General features: G+C 46.9%; 1 protein-coding gene across 1 annotated transcript in view; it reads left to right on the plus strand.

Moving 5' to 3' along the window:
- The first annotated feature begins 360 nt into the window (after window positions 1–360).
- LOC148509118 (NXPE family member 1-like) overlaps window positions 361–20,110 on the plus strand; it is a 163,579-nt gene continuing 143,829 nt past the window's right edge. The window contains exon 1 of the mRNA XM_088443569.1: window positions 361–890. Within this exon, the coding sequence (XP_088299695.1) occupies window positions 361–890 (530 nt within the window). The remainder of the gene's footprint in view (window positions 891–20,110) is intronic.

Genomic DNA, 20,110 nt, shown 5'->3' on the forward strand with positions numbered 1-20,110 from the left:
CTTCCATCAATGTAACTCTGGTCCTTGGAATTTCCTCTGAAGTCGTTAAGGCCTTTTTGCACTAGGGTGCTGATGGACCTTCTTAGCAGAAATGAAGTTGCTAAGAATTAGGAATTTTGAGTGTGCCGTTACAAACACCCCTTTGCATCATTGAAGTGGATGAGAATAAACTTCCCAGAGCTACCATCCACTCCTGGACAACTGAGATTACCATGCAAGTGGGCACTCTCCATCAGGAATTGATAGCATTCTATATACTCCTGTCAGCCGAAAGTCCATTCATCTTGAGTCTTCCTTGGCTCCGCAAGCATGCTCCTGTGTTAGACTGGAAAGAACCTCAAATACTGTGTGGGGTTCTCAATGCCACGGGTCTTGTTTGTCATCTATCAAACCTTTACACCGTGTTATTTGGAGTCATCTCTCCGTACCAGTCCTTCAGAGATGTATTCAGTAAAAAGGGCGCTGAAATGCTTCCTGCTCATAGGAAGTGGGATTGCTTATTACCTGGGAAAGTGCCAACTCATGGAAGAATCTTTCCTCTCTTGCTTCCCGAGTCCCAGGTGTTCTGAATACATTGAGGAGACTCTGAAATGCGGATTTATCAGAGAATCTAAATCATCCACCGGAGCTGGTCTATTCAAGAAGAAGGTCAGGGGGTTGAGACCATGTATTGACTACCATAACCTGTTTCCCCTAACTCTGATTTCTGAGCTCTTTGACTGCATAAAAGGGGCAAAGATTTTCACCAAGCTGGATCTTCGTGGGGCCTACAATCAAATCAGAATCCAATTTGGAGACAAGTGGAAGATGGCCTTTAATACACGTGATGGCCACTACGAGTACTTAGTCATGCTTTTTGGATTGAGCAATGAACCAGCTGTTTTCCAGAAGTACATGAATCATATATTTTGGGACCTGTTGTATAAGTACATAGTGTTATAACTGGATGACATTCTGATATTCTCTGGGGACATTGTGAGTCATCGCCGACATGTATGTGAGGTACTGTTATGACTCCGGGCTAATCAGCTTTTCTGCAAGCTTGAGAAATGCTCCTTTGAGCAAAAGGAACTAACATTTCTGGGGTACATCATTTCGGGCTCTTGCCTCTCATGGACCCAGAAAAGCTTACTGCAATTGTCAACCGGCCCTGTCCAGTTGGGTTGAAGGCAATACAACGCTTAATGGGTTTTTGCAACTTTTACCATTGGTTCATCAAGAACTACTTGTCCATCGCAGTTCCCATCACTGCTCTTACCAGAAAGGGTCAAGATACTCGTGTGTGGCTTCCTGAGGCAGAAGAAGCTTTCATCCTTTTAAAGCAGTATTTCCTTTCAGCACCCATTCTGAGGCAACCAAATTGTTACCAACCTTTTTTCTTGGAGGTGGACGCCTCAACGATTGGTGTTGGGGCAGTGCTGTTACAGAGGGATAAAGAAAACAAGTGGTACTCCTGTGGGTTCTTCTCTCTGAATTTCTCTGTGCTAGAGAGAAATTATGCTGTCAGGGATAAAGTACTTTTAGCCATCAGGCTTGTAACGAGACCCTTGTGGTAGGGTCTCGTCTGCCGCAAGCCCGGAGTGCTTTTGGCTCTATCAGAGCCAAAAACACTCCCACTGACATCACTAGTGATGTCAGTGGGGCCGGACCCAGACGGTTGGCGTTTCCATGGGAATGCCTCCGTCTGGGCAGCCACACCCCCGGCACGCCCACCACAGGGGGCGTGCTGTCACTCACTATCGACAGCACGCCCCCTTTAGTGCGAGACCCATAATGACGGCTACCCTATCGTTATTTGGGTCTCGTGCATGTGCACGACGGAGGCGCCTCCATCGTGCGCATGCGCATTTGGGTAACATCGTCCCGCTTACGAGCGTACAGCGCTCGCGAGCGGGTCTGAATGAGACCATGTGTTCCAGCCAGAGACAGTCTGGCTGATGTATCCGTGACCACTAAAGGACAGGAGAGCCTCACACCCGGATATGGCCTTCACACCCAGGCACACAGTGGCCGCGGGCTGGATATAACAGGGCAGAAGACCCCCCTCCCCCTGTAGTGAAGAGGGCCAGTCCTCCTGAGTCAGTGTAATCATGCTTGTTCTTCCGGCTTCACTGACAGCCGCGACCGCGCTACATCCCGCGGTACAAGCACATTGCGCACAGTCAGCCCTACTTCCAGGACTTATAGCAGCCCTAGTGGCCCCACAGGTGGTGGCCCACCGGAAATCTTCCCGCTAAATATTATGGCCAGTCCGCCCCTGCACTGAGGTACTATCCTCATACCGTGGAAATTAATAATAATGTCTGCCTTTTTATTAGAGATGAGCGGGTGAGGTTCTCAGAGAACCAGACCCACCCAAACTTCCAGATCCGAGGCGAGAACCGTGCTAGGATTGTGTTTTCCCACGTGACTCATATCTCAAAATGAGGCAAAACATCCTCCTGCTGTCGGATTCTCACGGGTGATCGGCACCATTTTCACTCCGGGTGAATGGTGAACTGAACAGATGTGTTGCTGTCGCTGTCTGTGTCAGTGTGTTGACCAACTTGTCCTGTCGGGGTCTGGGGCTGAAGGTTGCTGCTGTGTTGTCCATAAAAGGCTGGGGCTGCAGTATATAAAGGGGGGCTTCAGTGGGTGCTGCAGCTGCTGTGTCACTTGTCCTGTCAATCAAGGTGACTGCTGCTGTGTTATTAGGGCTACAGTCCATAAAGGGGTGCTGTGTTGTCCAGGGGGGTGCTCTGTCAATCAGGGGTGCTCTTACCCAGTGTAAAAAAAACAAGTGTTTTTTTGTGCATTAACAACTTAGCAGCACTATTATTGTTTGGTGACACTGCCGGCCAGACAGCAGTTTTTTGTCCATGTATTTGTGACTCTGCAGGTGGTCTGTCCACACTTGGCAGGGGTGCTTTGTTGTCCATAAAGAAGGGGTGCTGTCTGTGTTGTTCATCAAGGGGCTGCTGCCTCATTCAAGGGTGCTAATCCCCACTGTGAAAAATATAAAAGTGCTTTTGTGTGTGTGTGTGCATTAGTAACTTAGCTGTGCTATTATTGTATGGTGACACTGCTGGCCAGACCGCAGTTTATCGTCCACGTCAGTGTCGTAACTAGGTTATATGGAGCCATGGGCAAATTTCAAAATGGAGTCCCCCCTATATGCGTGCAACAAAAAAATGGGCGTGGTCACAAGGGTTGTGGACACTTAAAAATGTGGCGTGTAAACATAACACACACCCCTATCTCATCACTCTGAATATTCCACTCCATTCCATATGCACCTTAATGCAGTAGCCCCCAGTAGTGCCCCTTATACAGTACCCCCAGTATGCAATGTCCTCAGTAGTGATCCCTCTTATGCAGGCCCTCAATAGTGCCCCTTATAAAGTACCCCCAGTAGTGGTTCCCCTTATGCAGCCCCCCATTAGTTCCCCTTATACACTGCCCCCAGCAGTGGTCTCCCTTATGCAGGCCCCCAGGAGTGATCCCCCTTATGCACTGCCCCATGTAGTGGTCCACCCTATGCAGTGCCCCCAGTAGTGGTCCCCCTTATGCAGGCCCCCAGTAGTGCCCCTTATACATGCCCCCAGTAGGGGTCTCCCTTATGCAGTGCCCCATGTAGTGGTCTCCCCATATGCAGTGCCCCCAGCAGTGCCCCTTATACAGTGCCCCAAGTAGTCCTTATGCAGGCCCCCAGTAGTGATCCCCCCATATCCAGTGCCCCTTATATAGTGCCCCCTGAATTTTTGAAAAAATAATACAGATCCAAAACCAAAACACGCAAGGGTGGTTTTGTAAAATGAAATCCAGATCCAAAACCTTGAAGGAGATACAGATCCAAAACCAAAACACGGGGGTCGGTGCACAACCTTTCTTTATGTGCTTTATTAAATGAATATGTGATTATTCTTATAGCACTCCCTTGTGTGCTTTTAGGAGTCAAAAAACCTTGGAGCTGGTCCTCAGGAGGTACTGGTGGCCGTCGGTCCGTCAAGATGTTAAGGACTTCGTGGCAGCTTGTCATAATTGTGCTCAGCACAAGGTTCTGCCACACTCTCCATTAGGTCCCCTGTTGCCACTACCAGTGCCTGATTGTCCTTGGACTAACTTTTCTATGGACTTTGTGACAGATCTACCTTCATGCCAAGGATTCAACACTATCCTGGTGGTGATAGATAAGTTCTCCAAGGCTGCCCACTTTGTTCCATTAAAGGGTTCACCTTCAGCACCAAAGTTGGTGGAAGTTTTCATAAGAGAAATTTTTAGGTTGCATGGGTTTCCTAAGGACACTTGTTCGCTCGTTCAGACATAGAGGCGTGACCAGACCGCAAACAGCGAATGGTTCATTTGAATAGCCACCCCTTGTTTTAGAACGAACGACCGCAAATAGCGAGTGGCTCTGAATGAGGGCCATTGTTCACGACCGAGGGGTGCAGTTTACCTCTAGATTTTGGAGAGCATTATGCAGGTGCTTTGGCATCAATCTGAGCTTCTCGTCGGATTACCATCCCCAGAGTAACGGCCAGGCAGAGCAAATATACCAGTATTTGGAGAAGTTAATTTGGATGTATGTTTCAGCCAATCTGGATGACTGGGTCTCTCTCTCTGTCATGGGCTGAATTTGCACACAATAATCTGTATCATGAGGCATTGGGGCACTCTCCATTTTTTACTCAGTATGGTTTGCATCCGAAGTTACCAGATCTTCGTTCAATGTCACTTCCAGCAGTCTGTGGTACAGTGAATCAGTTCTTTAAGATTTAGAAGGCGGTAAAGAGTAATTTATGTAAAGCCTCTTCATGGTATAAACTGTTTGTGGACAGAAGGAGAAGGAGGGGTCTGGTACTGAGTCTCGGTGATAAAGTCAGGCTGTCAACCAAGCATTTGCGATTGAAAGTTCCTACCATGAAATGCGCTCCCAGATTCATTGGTCCCTTTCAGATTCTACAAGTGATCAATCCAGTGGCATATTGTTTGAAGCATTCAGGCACTCTCAGAATACCTAATGTGTTTCATGTTTCCCTTCCCAAACCCCTGGAACTTAATTGTTTCTCAACACCTTGCAGCCCTCCTCCTGCGATTCAGTGAGACTAGGAGTATGAATAGTGAAACAGAATTTGGACCCCAAGGTTTCTAGAGGGTCTCGAGGAGTGCTGCTGGGTCAAAGCCTCAGATATTCATGTGCCTCAGCTCCTTCAGAAGATCCACCAGAAGTTTCATAATAAACCATTTGTGGGGTGTTTGGTACCCACCCCTAGAGAGGGTGGGTAATGTCATAGTGTGCTGGACACCGGCTATTACTTACCGGGTCCAGCAGCACTGGAATCCCACCCGGCAGCAAGCAGCAGACGGGGAGGCCCTGGCACCCGCTGCTGAGGTGCCTGCTCCTGTGCGGCTGCAGTTCAGGCGGCCACAGCTCCCCTAGGAGTGTGCACACCAACCTGCAGGAAAATTTAATGGGACAGATGTGCCAAAACTTGACTTCATGTTTGGCACGAGAATTGAACTCCTCCCTATAAGAGGGAGTCTCAGGCAACAGACAGATGCCAGAGTATAGGCTCCATTACCTTACTCCAGTGTTCCTGTGTATATTTGCTGTCCATTCCTGACATTAGCTTTGTTCCTGACCTGTTTTTGTCTTATCCCTGGTACTGAGTTTGGTAATCTGGTTCTGACCTTCACTATCCTCCTTTACCTGTATACGTCTTATCCACTTGGTTCTGACCCAGCCTGTTGACTACACTGAAAGTCTTCTCTGCTCCATCCAGAGTTTCACCAGCATCTGTATAGGGAACCTATTCTGAGGGCTGCAAACTGTGTGTCAGAAGCAACTAAGGCCCTCATTCAGAGCCGTTCGCTATTTGCGTTCATTCGTTTAAAAACAAGGGGTGGCTATGCAAATGATCCGTTCGCACATTGCAGTCTGTTCACACCTCTAAGTCTGAACGAGCGAGCAAAACATATGCTCTTTTATTTCTTAAAAACGCCCCCTGGCCGCTCGCACCATACGTCATGTCCGCTATTTATTAGATTAATCGAGTACATCGAACAGGATATGAACTGCTCGCTATTCTTGTGGTTGGTTTTTTCAACCGCTATTTTGCGAGCAGTTCTGAGTTAAAAAAAACCAAGTGACGTGGTCATTGACGCTGCTATATTAATTATGCACACCCATAAAACGCCCGTTTTGACCTTTAAGCACGCCTGCGATCAGATCTCCACTCCCCGTTTTCAAGCACCTTCCCCTGTTACCACCCACATACGCCTCATTCTGTCACTCAAAATAGCAGGCACTCGCTATATTGCGTACAAATGATTTTCGGCCGCACTGACTGGTTCGCGCATGCGTACTAAAAACTGTACGCATGCGCAGATGTGCGAACATCGTTCGGAACGAGCGTACTGCCGCTAGCGAGCGGCTCTGAATCAGGCGCTAAGTCCATACCTTCTTGCGAGGGTCCCTGGTGAACACCGCCAGCACATTAGACTCTGCACCTCAGAAATAGGTCTCACCAATCCACAAAATATGGGTTGGATCCATTATCTACCTGAGAGTTGTGACTATATATATATATATATATATATATATATACAGTATATATATATATATATATATATATATATATATGTACAGTATCTATCTACTAGCTAATGTGCCCAGTTAGATATTTACTATTTCCATTTCCTTCATCCAATTTTAACTTAAATGCTAGTTCATTTTATACCTCTTGGGTAAAGGAAAGTGGTAGTATCCATTTAAATAAATAGCATTTGTTTTACTTTTTATTAATATTAATCAATTGTAGGTGGTTTATAAGAAATATGTAAACTTTTCTTCTCTATTTAAGGTTTTATTTATATACCACATTGGTAGTTCTCTCCTCAGGTGCTAGGATCACCAGGCTGCTGCTTGATGTTGGGCTTCCCCCGGACTAGTTCCTGAACTGTCAGCTTCTCTTCTGTGAAAGGAACCGAGTGCTGCAGGATAATGTTACACTGCAGCACCTGGCTCCTGTCACTGATGAGGAGCTGGCATTTTGGTGTCACCCCCTCAAAAGGTGACACCTTTGGCCCCCCTCCATAGTGTTGCCACTGCATGACTGTGAGGTCTGCTAGGGTCTTCACTACTTTGCCTAAGCCTACAGGGATGATCACCTTTCCCTCTGACTCAAGTTACTCTCCATCCCCTATTTTGAGTTGGAGTTTGGAGAATTGCCCAGCGGAGACATCGCCACTTAAGTAAATCCTAATGTTCTTCTTGAGAGAGAGTTTCAAGATGAGTGGGTCACAGATATGATGTCTGACACACTTCTTAAATTTGAAGGCTCAAGTTCCCCTCTGCTACTGGAAGAGTTTCCGGCTAGCAGCACATTGACATCACCCATCCCCCCATCAATGCAATTGATGTCATTGAGGGTTCTGCTCAGTGCCTGAATACCCCTCTAGTGTGCCATGGTACTCTCATCCCAGATAATGAGCTTATAGTCCTGCAGCACTTGGGTCATGTTGCTCCTCAATCAAGGGGAAACATTTTCCACTATTCAGCCCCTTAGGAGTAGAGATGAGCGGGTCCGGCTCTCAGAGAACCGGTCCCACCCTAACTTCGCAATCCAAGCTCAGATTCGAGTTCAGCTCGGCTTTTCCCACCTGACTCAGATCCAACAATGAGGCAAAACATCATCAACCCGCTGGATTCTTGCAGGTTTTGGATTCTATAAAGGTCCCATTGATCGGCGCCATTTTCAATCCAGCTGTAAAGAGTGCAGAAGACGTGTTCTGTCCGTGCTTCTGTTATTCAAGGGTGCAGTGCTGTCAGCATGGGGGACTGTGCTGCTGCTGTTCAAGGGTGCAGTGTTGTTGGGCTGGGGGTCTGTGCTGCTGTTATTCAAGGGTGCAGTGTTTTCAGGCTGGGGGACTGTGCTGCTGTTGTTCAAGGGTGCAGAGTAGTTGGGCTGGGGGTCTGTGTTTCTACTATTGTTCAAGGGTGCAGTGTTGTAGGGCTGGGGATGCAGTACATAAAGGGGGGCAGCAGTACAAAAAGGGGTGCTGCTGTGTTGCCGATAAAGGGGCTGTGACTGCAGTACATAAAAGGGGCTGCAGTAGATAAAGGGGTGCTGCTGTGTTGTATTGTCCATCAAGGGGCTATGGTTGCAGTACATAAAGAGATGCTGTGTTGTCCAGGGGTGCTCTGCCAATCCAGGGGTGCTCTTCCACAGCATTAAAAAAATACAAGTTAAAGTTAAATAAAATTATCATATCAAAAAGTTCTGATTTTTTTGTGTGTGTTACTGTAGCTAGTAGCTATGCTATTAATGCTTGGTGACACTGCCAGCCAGAATGCAGTTTATCATCCACAAATTTGTGACTCTACAGGTGGTCTGTCCGCACTCCACAGGGGTGCTTTGTTGTCCATAAAGTGGGCGGTTACCTGTTTGGGAATTTCTTTTCTAGTGAAGTGGAGTCTAGATGGGATTTGGTAGTGGGTACACAGGACCTCAATTAACTGTCTAAAACCCACTGCATTATTGGCAGATATTGGACGCACATCTAATATCAGCATAGATATTATGGTGTCAGTGATCCGCTGTGCAACTCGGTGACTACTGTCATACTTGCTCCCCCTTGCAAGGGATTGTTTAACAGTCAATTGTTTTATAAAGTACTATTAGTAGTCTTCCTGGTGCCCTTCTGGGATGAAAATCCACTCCCACTAGCAGCAACAGCAGCAGGCATAGTGCTCAAGGATTATTCTGGGGCAAGGACTGATGTTAAAGATTTTTGTAAATGCATCCCCTCCTCACTCATAAATTTTCTTTGGAATCAAAAAATTAAATTACATTTATTACTAATCAAATCTTTCATTCCCCATCTTCAATTACATATATACTCCATCTTCCTCAGGCCTCTTGATTAATGAAAACATATGTTTCCTTATGTGCCATGTTGGAAGTTGAACTGCCATGTGATTGTGATGCCCTCTGCTGCTGCTTAGCTGAAAGCCCTCATACTTCAGCAATCAATTGTGGTAATTCTGCAATTTGCAATCGATTGTGTATAAAAATTTGCAATGTATGGGCTTCACAGATTGCAGATTGCAACCAAAAAGTGATTGGAATTGTTAAATCAGATTGTTCAACATGTTGGATGTCGAAGTCAAATAATTGGATGTGACCGTTTGCAATTATTATCTGACGATCTAGTCATCTGTTTCGTGGTAAAGAGTAAATTGGACACATGCTTTGCATCGGCGTAATCCGATGCGCACAGATGCATATATATATATATATATATATATATATTAGGGATGAGCAGGTTCGGTTCCCTGAGAACCGAACCCACCCGAACTTCGGGGATCCGGGGCGATCCGAGCCCAAGCTCGGATCTCCCTGTCTGCCCCGGATCCCTCTCCCGAGGCAAAACCTCGAGATCTGCTGTCGGATCTCGAGGTTTTGCCTCGAGCGGCCATTTTAAAAAAAATGCCTTTGCCTTTAATGGGCAAAGTGCTGATTGGCTGACAGAGCCGTCTGTCACGGCTCTCAGCCAATCAGCATTATGGTGCTCATTTGCATGTAGCACGGACTCGTGAGATCCGTGCTACATGCATCTGTGTGATTGACAGTGACACAGAGCACAGATGGGTCAGTGAGACCCGTCTGTGCTGCTGTGTATTTCAATGACACAGATGCACGCACGGACCAGGAGATCCGTGCTACTTGCATCTGTGTCATTGACACAGAGCACTAACGGGTCCGTGAGACCCGTCTGTGCTGCTGTGGTAAAAAAAAAAAAAAAAAAATGTGTAAAAAGAGAAAGAAATGGCGTGCCCCCCCCCAAAAAAAAGAGCAACCAGCCCCGGGCATTAGTGACCCAGTGCTGGGTGTGCTTAAATACAGGGGACAAACGACATAGGGGTCCCCTGTACTTAAACACAACCAGCACCGGGCTAGTCAGAACCAGAGCTGGTTGCCAAAATACGGGGGACAAACGACGTAGGGGTCCCCCGTATTCTGCGCAATCAGCTCTGGGCTCTGATCCGGTCCTGGTTCTGGAAATACAGGGGAAAAAAATGAGTAGGGTTCCCCTGTATGTTCCAGAACCAGCACTGGACTTTTTCTAGCGGGGGGCTGATGCCACAGCCAGGGGAGCCCTTTCACCGGGCCCCCCAGCCGCAGCATCAGCCCTGACAGCTAGTCAGCCCAGGCCGGGGATCCCTGGAGAGCTGGGGACCCCCCCAATAAAGGGGTCACCCTCTCCAGGGCTCCCCAGGCCCATGCTGATAGCCCGGGGCTATCCCCGCCACCCCTGGTGGCGGTGGGTGGCGGGTTGATTGTGTGGTGTGGTGTAAATAAAGAATATCAAACATTGTCTTTACAAGTAGAACTGCAAGTCCCAGCAAGCCTGCCCCGCATGCTGGTACTTGGAGAACCACAAGTACCAGCATGCAGGGCATTAAGGGCCCACTAGTACCTGTAGTTCACCTGTAAAAAAATGTTTAAAAAAAACACAGGACACACACACCGTGACAGTATAAGTTTATTAAACATACATACACACACACACACACACATGTACACATACTCACCTATGTAACCTGTAGCATCGGTCCACTTGTCCGGTAAAGTATCCATAGGGGACCTGTGAAAAAAAACATACTCACCATCTCCTATGCGAGGTTCTGTCCTCTTCGTTCCAAAGTAGGCATCCCCGGACTTGGCAAAAAAAAAAAAACGAAAACGCGATCCACGAACTTAGTACCGTTCTATAGAACGGTACTTCCCGAATGAGAGCTTAGCGGCGGGGTATCACCATGGAAACCCCGCTGCTAAGCGTTCATTGGCTGAGAGAGGCCATCTCCCGTCTCTCTCAGCCAATGAACGGCTCCCTCCATTGTAGTCAATGCTGGGAGCCGCAAGGTTATTAAAGTTTACCCTGCGGTTCCCACCATTGACTACAATGGAGGGAGCCGTTCATTGGCTGAGAGACGGGAGATGACCTCTCTCAGCCAATGAACGCTTAGCAGCGGGGTTTCCATGGTGATACCCCACCGCTAAGCTCTCATTCGGGAAGTACCGTTCTATAGAACGGTACTAAGTTCGTGGATCGCGTTTTCGTTTTTTTTTTTTTGCCAAGTCCGGGGATGCCTACTTTGGAACGAAGAGGACAGAACCTCGCATAGGAGATGGTGAGTATGTTTTTTTTCACAGGTCCCCTAGGGATACTTTACCGGACAAGTGGACCGATGCTACAGGTTACATAGGTGAGTATGTGTACATGTGTGTGTGTGTATGTATGTTTAATAAACTTATACTGTCACGGTGTGTGTGTCCTGTGTTTTTTTAAACATTTTTTTTACAGGTGAACTACAGGTACTAGTGGGCCCTTAATGCCCTGCATGCTGGTACTTGTGGTTCTCCAAGTACCAGCATGCGGGGCAGGCTAGCTGGGACTTGCAGTTCTACTTGTAAAGACAATGTTTGATATTCTTTATTTACACCACACCACACAATCAACCCGCCACCCACCGCCACCAGGGGTGGCGGGGATAGCCCCGGGCTATCAGCCTGGGCCTGGGGTGCCCTGGAGAGGGTGACCCCTTTATTGGGGGGGTCCCCAGCTCTCCAGGGATCCCCGGCCTGGGCTGACTAGCGGTCAGGGTTGATGCTGCGGCTGGGGGGCCCGGTGAAAGGGCTCCCCTGGCTGTGACATCAGCCCCCCGCTAGAAAAAGTCCAGTGCTGGTTCTGGAACATACAGGGGAACCCTACTCATTTTTTGTCCCCTATATTTCCAGAACCAGGACCGGATCAGAGCCCAGAGCTGGTTGCGCAGAATACAGGGGACCCCTACGTCGTTTGTCCCCCGTATTTTGGCAACCAGCGCTGGTTCTGACTAGCCCGGTGCTGGTTGTGCTTAAGTACAGGGGACCCCTACGTCGTTTGTCCCCTGTATTTAAGCACACCCAGCACTGGGTTACTAATGCCCGGGGCTGGTTGCTCTTTTTTGGGGGGGTGCACGCCATTTTTTTCTTTTTTTACACAGTTTTTTTTTTTTTTTTTTACCACAGCAGCACAGACGGGTCTCACGGACCTGTCATTGCTCTGTGCCAATCACACAGATGCATGTAGCACAGATCTCCCGGGTTCGTGCTACATGCAAATGGGCACCATAACGCTGATTGGCTTCCTGTCTGCCACTGCAGTGCCACTCCTAGATGGGCCACGTGTTTGTGCCGCCCCCTTGTGTCGCTTAGCATAGTCATCCAGCTTCCTCGGTACAACCTTTTGGCCTAAAAACAATATTGTGAGGTGTGAGGTGTTCAGAATAGAGTGGAAATGAGTGGAAATTAATGTTATTGGGGTTATTAATAGCGTAGGAACAAAAAAAGGCCCATTTATGTGATTTTAGCGTTTTTTTTTTATTTTTTAAGAAAAAATCCAGATCCAAAACACAAAACCCAGAACCCAAAACACGGAAGGGTGGTTTTGGCAAAACCAATCCAGATCCAAAACACGAAGAAAGATCCAGATCCAAAACCAAAACACAAAACACGAAAAGTGTCCGGTGCACACCCCTAATATATATATAGCGGGGTTTAGGCGTCACTCAAAGACAACTGGCAATAAAGACAAAGGGGGTCATTCAGACTGGGCTTGCGGCAGCGAGACCCTACCGCAGGGTCTCGTCGCAAGCCCGATAGTCGCGATGGTCAAAGACCATCGCGACCATCTTTTTGGCCGCTCGCATATGCTGTGGGTGGTCACCCACAGCTATGTGAGCGGCCAGGAGGCCGCTCCATTTTCAAGTAGGAGGGCACTGATTCAGAGTGAGCGCTCTGGTCAGAGCGTTCAGCTCTGAATCAGGCCCAAAGACCGCAATTCATCAGGATCCTGATGAAAATGCGCTGAGCATTGAAACGTCGATCTCTTCCAATTGCGGTCTTTGTCTTTACTGCCAGTTGTCTATATATAACATTCAAGGTTTAGTCAAGTGTGTGAGAAACAGGTTCCATGCATATGTCTGTGTGTGTTTGCATATATATATATATATATATATATTGAGAAGCTCTGCATACAGATACAATATGTCTGTGGCAATTTAAGTGTAACACAGAGACTGATATGCTCAGAGGAAGTGTTCTGAATGCAGAGTTAAAAGACATAGGGCCTGATTCAGAACCACTCGCGAGCAGCTGTCCGCTCGCAAGTGGGTCGATGGTCTGCACTGAGCATGCGCACGACGGAGAGAGCTCCGTCGTGCGCATGCGCCAGACACGACGAGCGAAGGAAAGTCCTTCGCTCATTGTGTCTGATCAAAGGGGGCGTGCTGTCGATGTTGATTGACAGCACGCCCCCTTTGGTGGGCGTGCCGGGGGTGTGCCTCCCTGACGGGGGCGTTCCCAAGGGAACGCCTACCGTCAGAAGCCGGCCCACTAGTGATGTCAGTGGGAGTGATTTTGGCTCTGATAGAGCCAAAATCACTCCGGGCCTTGCGGTTGAAAACCTCAACCGCAGGCTCCGGCTCGCAGTTTCGATGATCGCGATGGTCACGACCATCGCGGCCATCAAACTGCACGCTCGTATAGGCTGTGGGTGGTGACCCACAGCTATACGAGCGTCCAGGAGGACGCTCCATTTTTATGGAGGGCGGCCCTCATTCAGAGCGTGCGCTCTGCTCAGAGCATACGGCTCTGAATGAGGGCCATTGACAGAAACCTGCATGTTGCACAAAATACAACACAACTCAAAACCAAACAAAAGTATAAAAATAAATAAAAGTGCACATTTACTTCTGAACCCAAAGTACTCCATATGTATGTATGGATTGATATTGTCGAAGCGTAGACAATGAGAACAATGTTAAGTGCGCATATAGCTGTGAGGCATTAAACAAGCCTTTAAAATAAAACAAATAGGACCAGAATTTTCTGGTAGATCCTTGTTTTATGCCAACTCAATATCCTTAAAAAAAAATTACAAAAGCAGTAACCATAACATTTTCAACATCATCATATGGGATATGTCTAGTTAACATCACTAGATATATTTGATTACCACAGTTAAATATTTCTGTAAACTGTAAACTCTGGGTTTTTGTCAGGAGTACGTTCCTGTGACAGAGTATTAGCTGGCAAAGTATCTTTAAATTGACCTTCGAGTACATTATCTAATGTACTATCTGTAAATGTTGAGGGTGACTGAGGTGTTTGTGGATGCTTGGATATATGGGATGTAGTTTGGCCAAATGCTGTGGGGAAATTAGTGTGCTTGTCATACTGTGATGTATGCTCAAATGAGGTGGGAAACTGAGGTTGTTGAACATACTGGGATTGTTTTATGCGGCATGGTGGTCTACCGCACCTTACGTAGATAATGTGGACTTCAATGGAAAAAAAGTGTGCTGCTGCCCTGGGGGATGTCTGACCTCATCCAAGGGATAGCAATATAGAAAGAAAGCCAGATGCTGCGCACAACCCTTATACTAAATAGACGTATGCTAATGAGATGTAAAAAAACATGGAAATACGTAAAGGAGACCGTCACAAGCCCACTACAAACAGGAGTAGAAGAAGAGACAGGAAGTGGACAGGACAGGAAGCGGAGCCCCTCTGTTGTGGGTTAACGTCCACAGCCCCTGGCTCGTCCGAGCCAAGACCGCAGCCGCGTCCCCCCTGCTTGCTGGCGCACTTTGAGCGCGCTCGCGGTTGCAGGGACAGTGTCCGTGAGTGTGCGGCACAGTGCACCGCAGCACAGAGAGATCCCCACTGTCGGCTCCAGCTGGATGTCCCCGGACCATAAGAAGAATCCCCCCGGGCAACGCGCACAAAGACTGATTCAAAGGTACTGTGTTTTGAGACTAACGGGACGCCGCTAGATCTCACAAGTCTCCACTCCCCCATCGTTTTACCTTCTTTTTGGTATACAGACTGCCAGTGTGAAGATATAGTTGGTTACACGGCATATATAACTTTTTATGTTTATTGAACACTACTATTGTTTTTCATTCATTTATGTGCAGGATATCCTCAACAGGACATCTATTTTTGCTATTTTTTGCTATTTTTTCCTTTTTTCATTTTATACATGATCTGAATTACCGTTGATTTATGTAATCAATGACTGATTAGACCATTTTAATATTTAGGACCTTGTGATTAGCAACATTAAACACGATTCCTTTACGTATTTCCATGTTTTTTGACATCTCATTAGCATACGTCTATTTAGTATAAGGGTTGTGCGCAGCATCTGGCTTTCTTTCTATACTGGGATTGTTCCCCAAATGAGTTTGGATAATTTATATTATGGTGTCAGTGATCCGCTGTGCAACTCGGTGACTACTGTCATACTTGCTCCCCCTTGCAAGGAATTGTTTAACAGTCAATTGTTTTATAAAGTACTACTAGTAGTCTTCCTGGTGCCCTTCTGGGATGAACATCCACTCCCAGTAGCAGCAACAGCAGCAGGCATTAACTGATGTTAATGATTTTTGTAAATGCATCCCCTCCTCACTCATAAATTTGCTTTGGAATCAAAAAATGTTATTACATTTCATTATATGGGATGTAGTATGGCCAAATGCTGTGGGGAAATTAGCGTGCTGGTCGTACTGTGATGTATGCTCAAATGAGGTGGGAAACTGAGGTTGTTGAACATACTGGGATGGTTCCCCAAATGAGTCTGGATAATTAGCTTGTTGCCCAAAATGGGTGGGTGGTGGAACATGTGTTGTTTTATAGTGGATTGTGCTCAATATTTGAGTAAAAAATTTGCGGTTATCGCGACTTAGCCTTTCCTGCATAGCCATCATTTCCTTGAGCAAATTACTCTGCATTTCTCTCTCATTGGCCATGAACTGCTGCAGTCTGGCATCCTCTTGTGTATGCCATTCCGAATCTAGGTCGCCTAGTTGTTCACAAAGAATATTTGTCATGGCTTTGGTAGCAACATCAATTTTGCTCTTCTTCTTTTTACATGTTGGCACTGTGAAAACTGAAAGTAAAAGAGAGAAAACATTGAGCAACAGATAAGTAAGTAAAAAATATTTAAAACACAAAACAATGGCCCCAATACAAAAAGCAGCACGTCTGTTTGCATGCGGTGCCCATCCTCCAGTACAAGATAAATGCAGAAACAATACGGTTTCTACTATATACTAGAAATTGAACTACAATTACATAGATTAATGCAGCAGAACATAAGTTATTTGAATTAAACTTACTGTTACCACGTAAGGTAGGCTTGTCTCCCTGGGTCTGGGGCTCAGACTCAGAATATTGCCTTTGCATTGGAGCAGTGGCGGAACTCCCGGAGACAATGGAGTCATTTGCCGCTGGGCGTCAGCCCTGAAGGGGGCACCTGGCTCCATTGTCCCCGGGAGCTGCATGGAGAAGGAGCGCCGCTGATCGGCGCTCCACCTCCATTGGTGTAACTACGGAGGGTGCAAGGGGTGCGGTCACACCCCTGCTCCCTCCATTTGCCGGGCACCCGCTGAGTGTGTTACCAGCGGGCGCCCGGCTCCTATCCTCCTGGCGGTAGCCGGAGGACAGAGCTCCCTCCGTCTTCTGGGTCCCGCAGTGTACTATGGGAGTGACGTCATAACGTCACTCCCTTAGTGCCGAGGAGCGGACGCCGGGGACGGAGCTCAGGAGTGAGCTCCGTCTTCCGGGTCCCGCAGTGCACTATGGGAGTGACATAATGATGTCACTCCCATAGTGCCGAGGAGCAGACACCAGGGATGGATGGCAGCAGCACTGGAGCGGGGATAAAGGTAAGTGTTTGTTTTTTTTGTGTGTGCGCGCGCGCGGTGGGGGCCATCACTACTGGGGGCAACTACAGGGGCCTACTACTGGGGGCAATTACAGGGGCTCACTACTGGGGCAACTACAGGGGCCTACTACTGGGGGCAACTACAGGGGCTCACTACTGGGGGCAACTACAGGGGCCTCACTACTGGGGGGTAACTACAGAGGCCTCACTACTGGGGGTAACTACAGGGGACTCACTACTGGGGGCAACTACAGGGGCTCACTACTGTTGGCAACTACAGGGTGCTCACTACTGGGGCAACTACAGGGGCCTCACTACTGGGGGCAACTACAGGGGCCTCACTACTGGGGGTAACTACAGGGTGCTCACTACTGGGGGTAACTACAGGGTGCTCACTACTGGGGGCAACTACAGGGGCCTCACTACTGGGGGTAACTACAGGGTACTCACTACTGGGGCAATTACAGGGGCCTCACTACTGGGGGCAACTACAGGGGCCTTACTACTGGGGGCAACTACAGGGGCCTCACTACTGGGGGCAACTACAGGGGCCTAACTACTGGGGGCAACTACTAGGGGCCTCACTACTGGGGGCAACTACCGGGGGCTCACTACTGCATAGGGGGACCATTACTGAGGAGCACTACATAGGCGGACCACTACTGGGGGCATTATATAAAAGGAACTGCATAAGGGGGGCGGCGGCAGCTGGGGCTGGCATAGGTGCAGGGGGGTGGTACATTTTAGTTTGGGGGGGGCACCAACATTTATCTTGCCTCCGGGCACCTGGGATGAAGTTACGCCACTGCATTGGAGAGATCACATCTGTGCCAGTGCTTGGTTCAATGATGATGGTATTAGATGAGTCCTCATCTGGGTCATCAAATAGGACCTGCGATAATACCGGGCTCTGCTGGCTGCTCTCAGGAGTTGTTGAAGGCGTGCATGTTATTGTTGCAGACAGTGTGCCAGCTTCACTTGAAGAAGATAGAGCAATGGGGTTGCATAGTGCTGTATGCCCAAAAGCCGAAGTGCATAAATCGTATAAGGGCCACACCATCCTTCCCACACCACTGCGATTACGATTGTGGTCATGGACCTTTGTGTATTGTTTCTTTAGGCTCTTTAGCTTATTAAGGACTTGCTGCTGTGTCTTCACAATACCCCGGCTGGCCAGGATTTTGGCAATGTTGCAATAGATCATGGTATCCTTAACAGTGCCTGTGATTTCAGCTTTTATTTCCTCCTCTCCCCTCACATGTAAGAGCTCACGGACATCCTCGTCCTTCCAATTTGCCATGATCAGCAACCACCGGTTCACAGAAAAAAGAAAGATTACCGTGCTAAAGTAAACCAAGAAAATTTAAATAAAAAATAATAAATAAGCAAATGAATAAAAAATAAATCTCTTGTATGGTCTTTTAATAATGTTTTCAGTATTTTAAAATATATGCCATATATAATAAGAAACAAGCTCTTTTAATAAGGTAATAAAAAACAGTAATTACACACCTGGCACCACTCTCCAAACACCTGGTACTGCACTCTCTCCTCTGTCAGCACCAAGTAGTGTTGCGGGTCTCTCTGCAACTGTTGCGGCACCCAAATCTGCTGTGTAGCACTGCACTGCCTTTTTAGTGCTATGTTTAGCTATGTCTAGCTTTTTATGGTGTCTGCCCTCCACTGTCCGGCTGCTGCTAATGATCTAATCAACAGGCAGCCACATCCGGCCAATCAGGAGCTGTTTGGTGAAGCCTGGAAGTAAATTCCTGGGTAGCACCATTCAGACAGAAGCAGGGTAATTTCCCGGGTCTTAAGTCCCGGGAAAATCCCTGGTCAATTGCACGTTCCCGGGTAGGTACCTTTCAGACAGACTTGGCTACCCGGGAATTTGGCTGAGGCAGGCCAAATTCCCGGGATTTTCGAGATGTCTGAAAGGGGTATAAATAATTATTTCCCTGTAGGTAAACAGGTCATGTTTTAAGTATAGATGACTGCAAGAAATATGATTTTAAGATAGCACTATATGTAATATTGTAAATATTGGGAAACAATGTGATATGTGTACTACCCAGAACATTGGACATGAGATATGTCTTAGAAGTAGAGATATCATACGAAAAGCAGAGATAAGGAAATCTAGGTTTGTCATTACTGCAGTGGACAAGGAGATGTCTTTATGTTTTCTGATTACAGGTGATAATGTATTTAACTTTTAAACTTATAACAATGTTTACAGTATATGCAATTGTTCCCAAGACTGTGTACAGGTAAAGTATAATAATGTGTATCGGAGAAAAGGATTCTAAAATCCCCTAGTGGTAATAAGTAAGTATTGCAACCTCTGACCAAATTCATAGGAATTGGAAGATGGATGTGCAAGGTTTGGTTTGTAGGATATTGGAAAGATTAACAACTAAACATAAGGTGTATGGATCTCATTCAGAGTCAGTCGAAAGCGGCCGCGCGGTCGTATGCATACGATATTTTTCTTTCTGCGCCTGTGCACGGCTAACAAAAAAAATACTGTCGGTCGTAGGGCTTCTGACACGGAAGTGGATTGCTAAAGTTGATTGACAGGAAAGACCATTTGTGGGAGTATACGGGGGTGGTGGTCTGTAAACGGAGGCGTTCTTCAACGTTTCCAGGCGTTTTAGGGGAGTGCATAAATTACCTGCTTCGTACGACCAAGAATTGCGGATGCATGAAAACGTCACTCTACGAACAGGCTGATCGTCCAGGCTAAGGAAGGCAAGAAGCGTCCGTAAGCCACAACAGTACAATCGTTAATCTGATATTACCTGCGATGTTTCGATTTGGAACCACACAAACCAAGCAGCTAAGATTGTTGCATTGTAACTATTAACACTGCTAATTACCTTGTAACTCATTTCACTTGCGTGTGCATTAGGGAATTCGTAACACAAATGTTTATTTGTGCTTTTTAAACCTTTTTTCTAAAACAGTTTTTAAAACATCTAGCATTGTGTTTTGCGTAGCAGCCTTTTCAGATACCACACTTTTTAAACCGTGTATACATTGATATAGTTAAAGATAGACATTTATGGTATGAAATTTTTTTATTTTTTTTAAATTTGCCTTTCATCACAATGTAAATAATAATTGTTTCTGCAACATTTGTATATAATGAAAATAATTTAAAAAAAAACAAAAACAACATTTTGTTAAAAAAAATAAAAGAGCTTGAGACATTGGTGACAAGAAATATGGGGACTGGACAACAGGTGAGGGAGGAGATATCCAGGGTTAGTTGCATCGTTTGGGCTGGCTCATAGGAAGAGGTAAGCTACGGACAGCCGACTGGCGTGTAACACGCCTACTGGCCTGGCCA

Source organism: Taudactylus pleione, unplaced genomic scaffold, assembly GCF_031769625.1.
Source record: "Taudactylus pleione unplaced genomic scaffold, aTauple2 ptg000331l, whole genome shotgun sequence".
NCBI classification, from domain to species: Eukaryota; Metazoa; Chordata; class Amphibia; order Anura; family Myobatrachidae; genus Taudactylus; species Taudactylus pleione.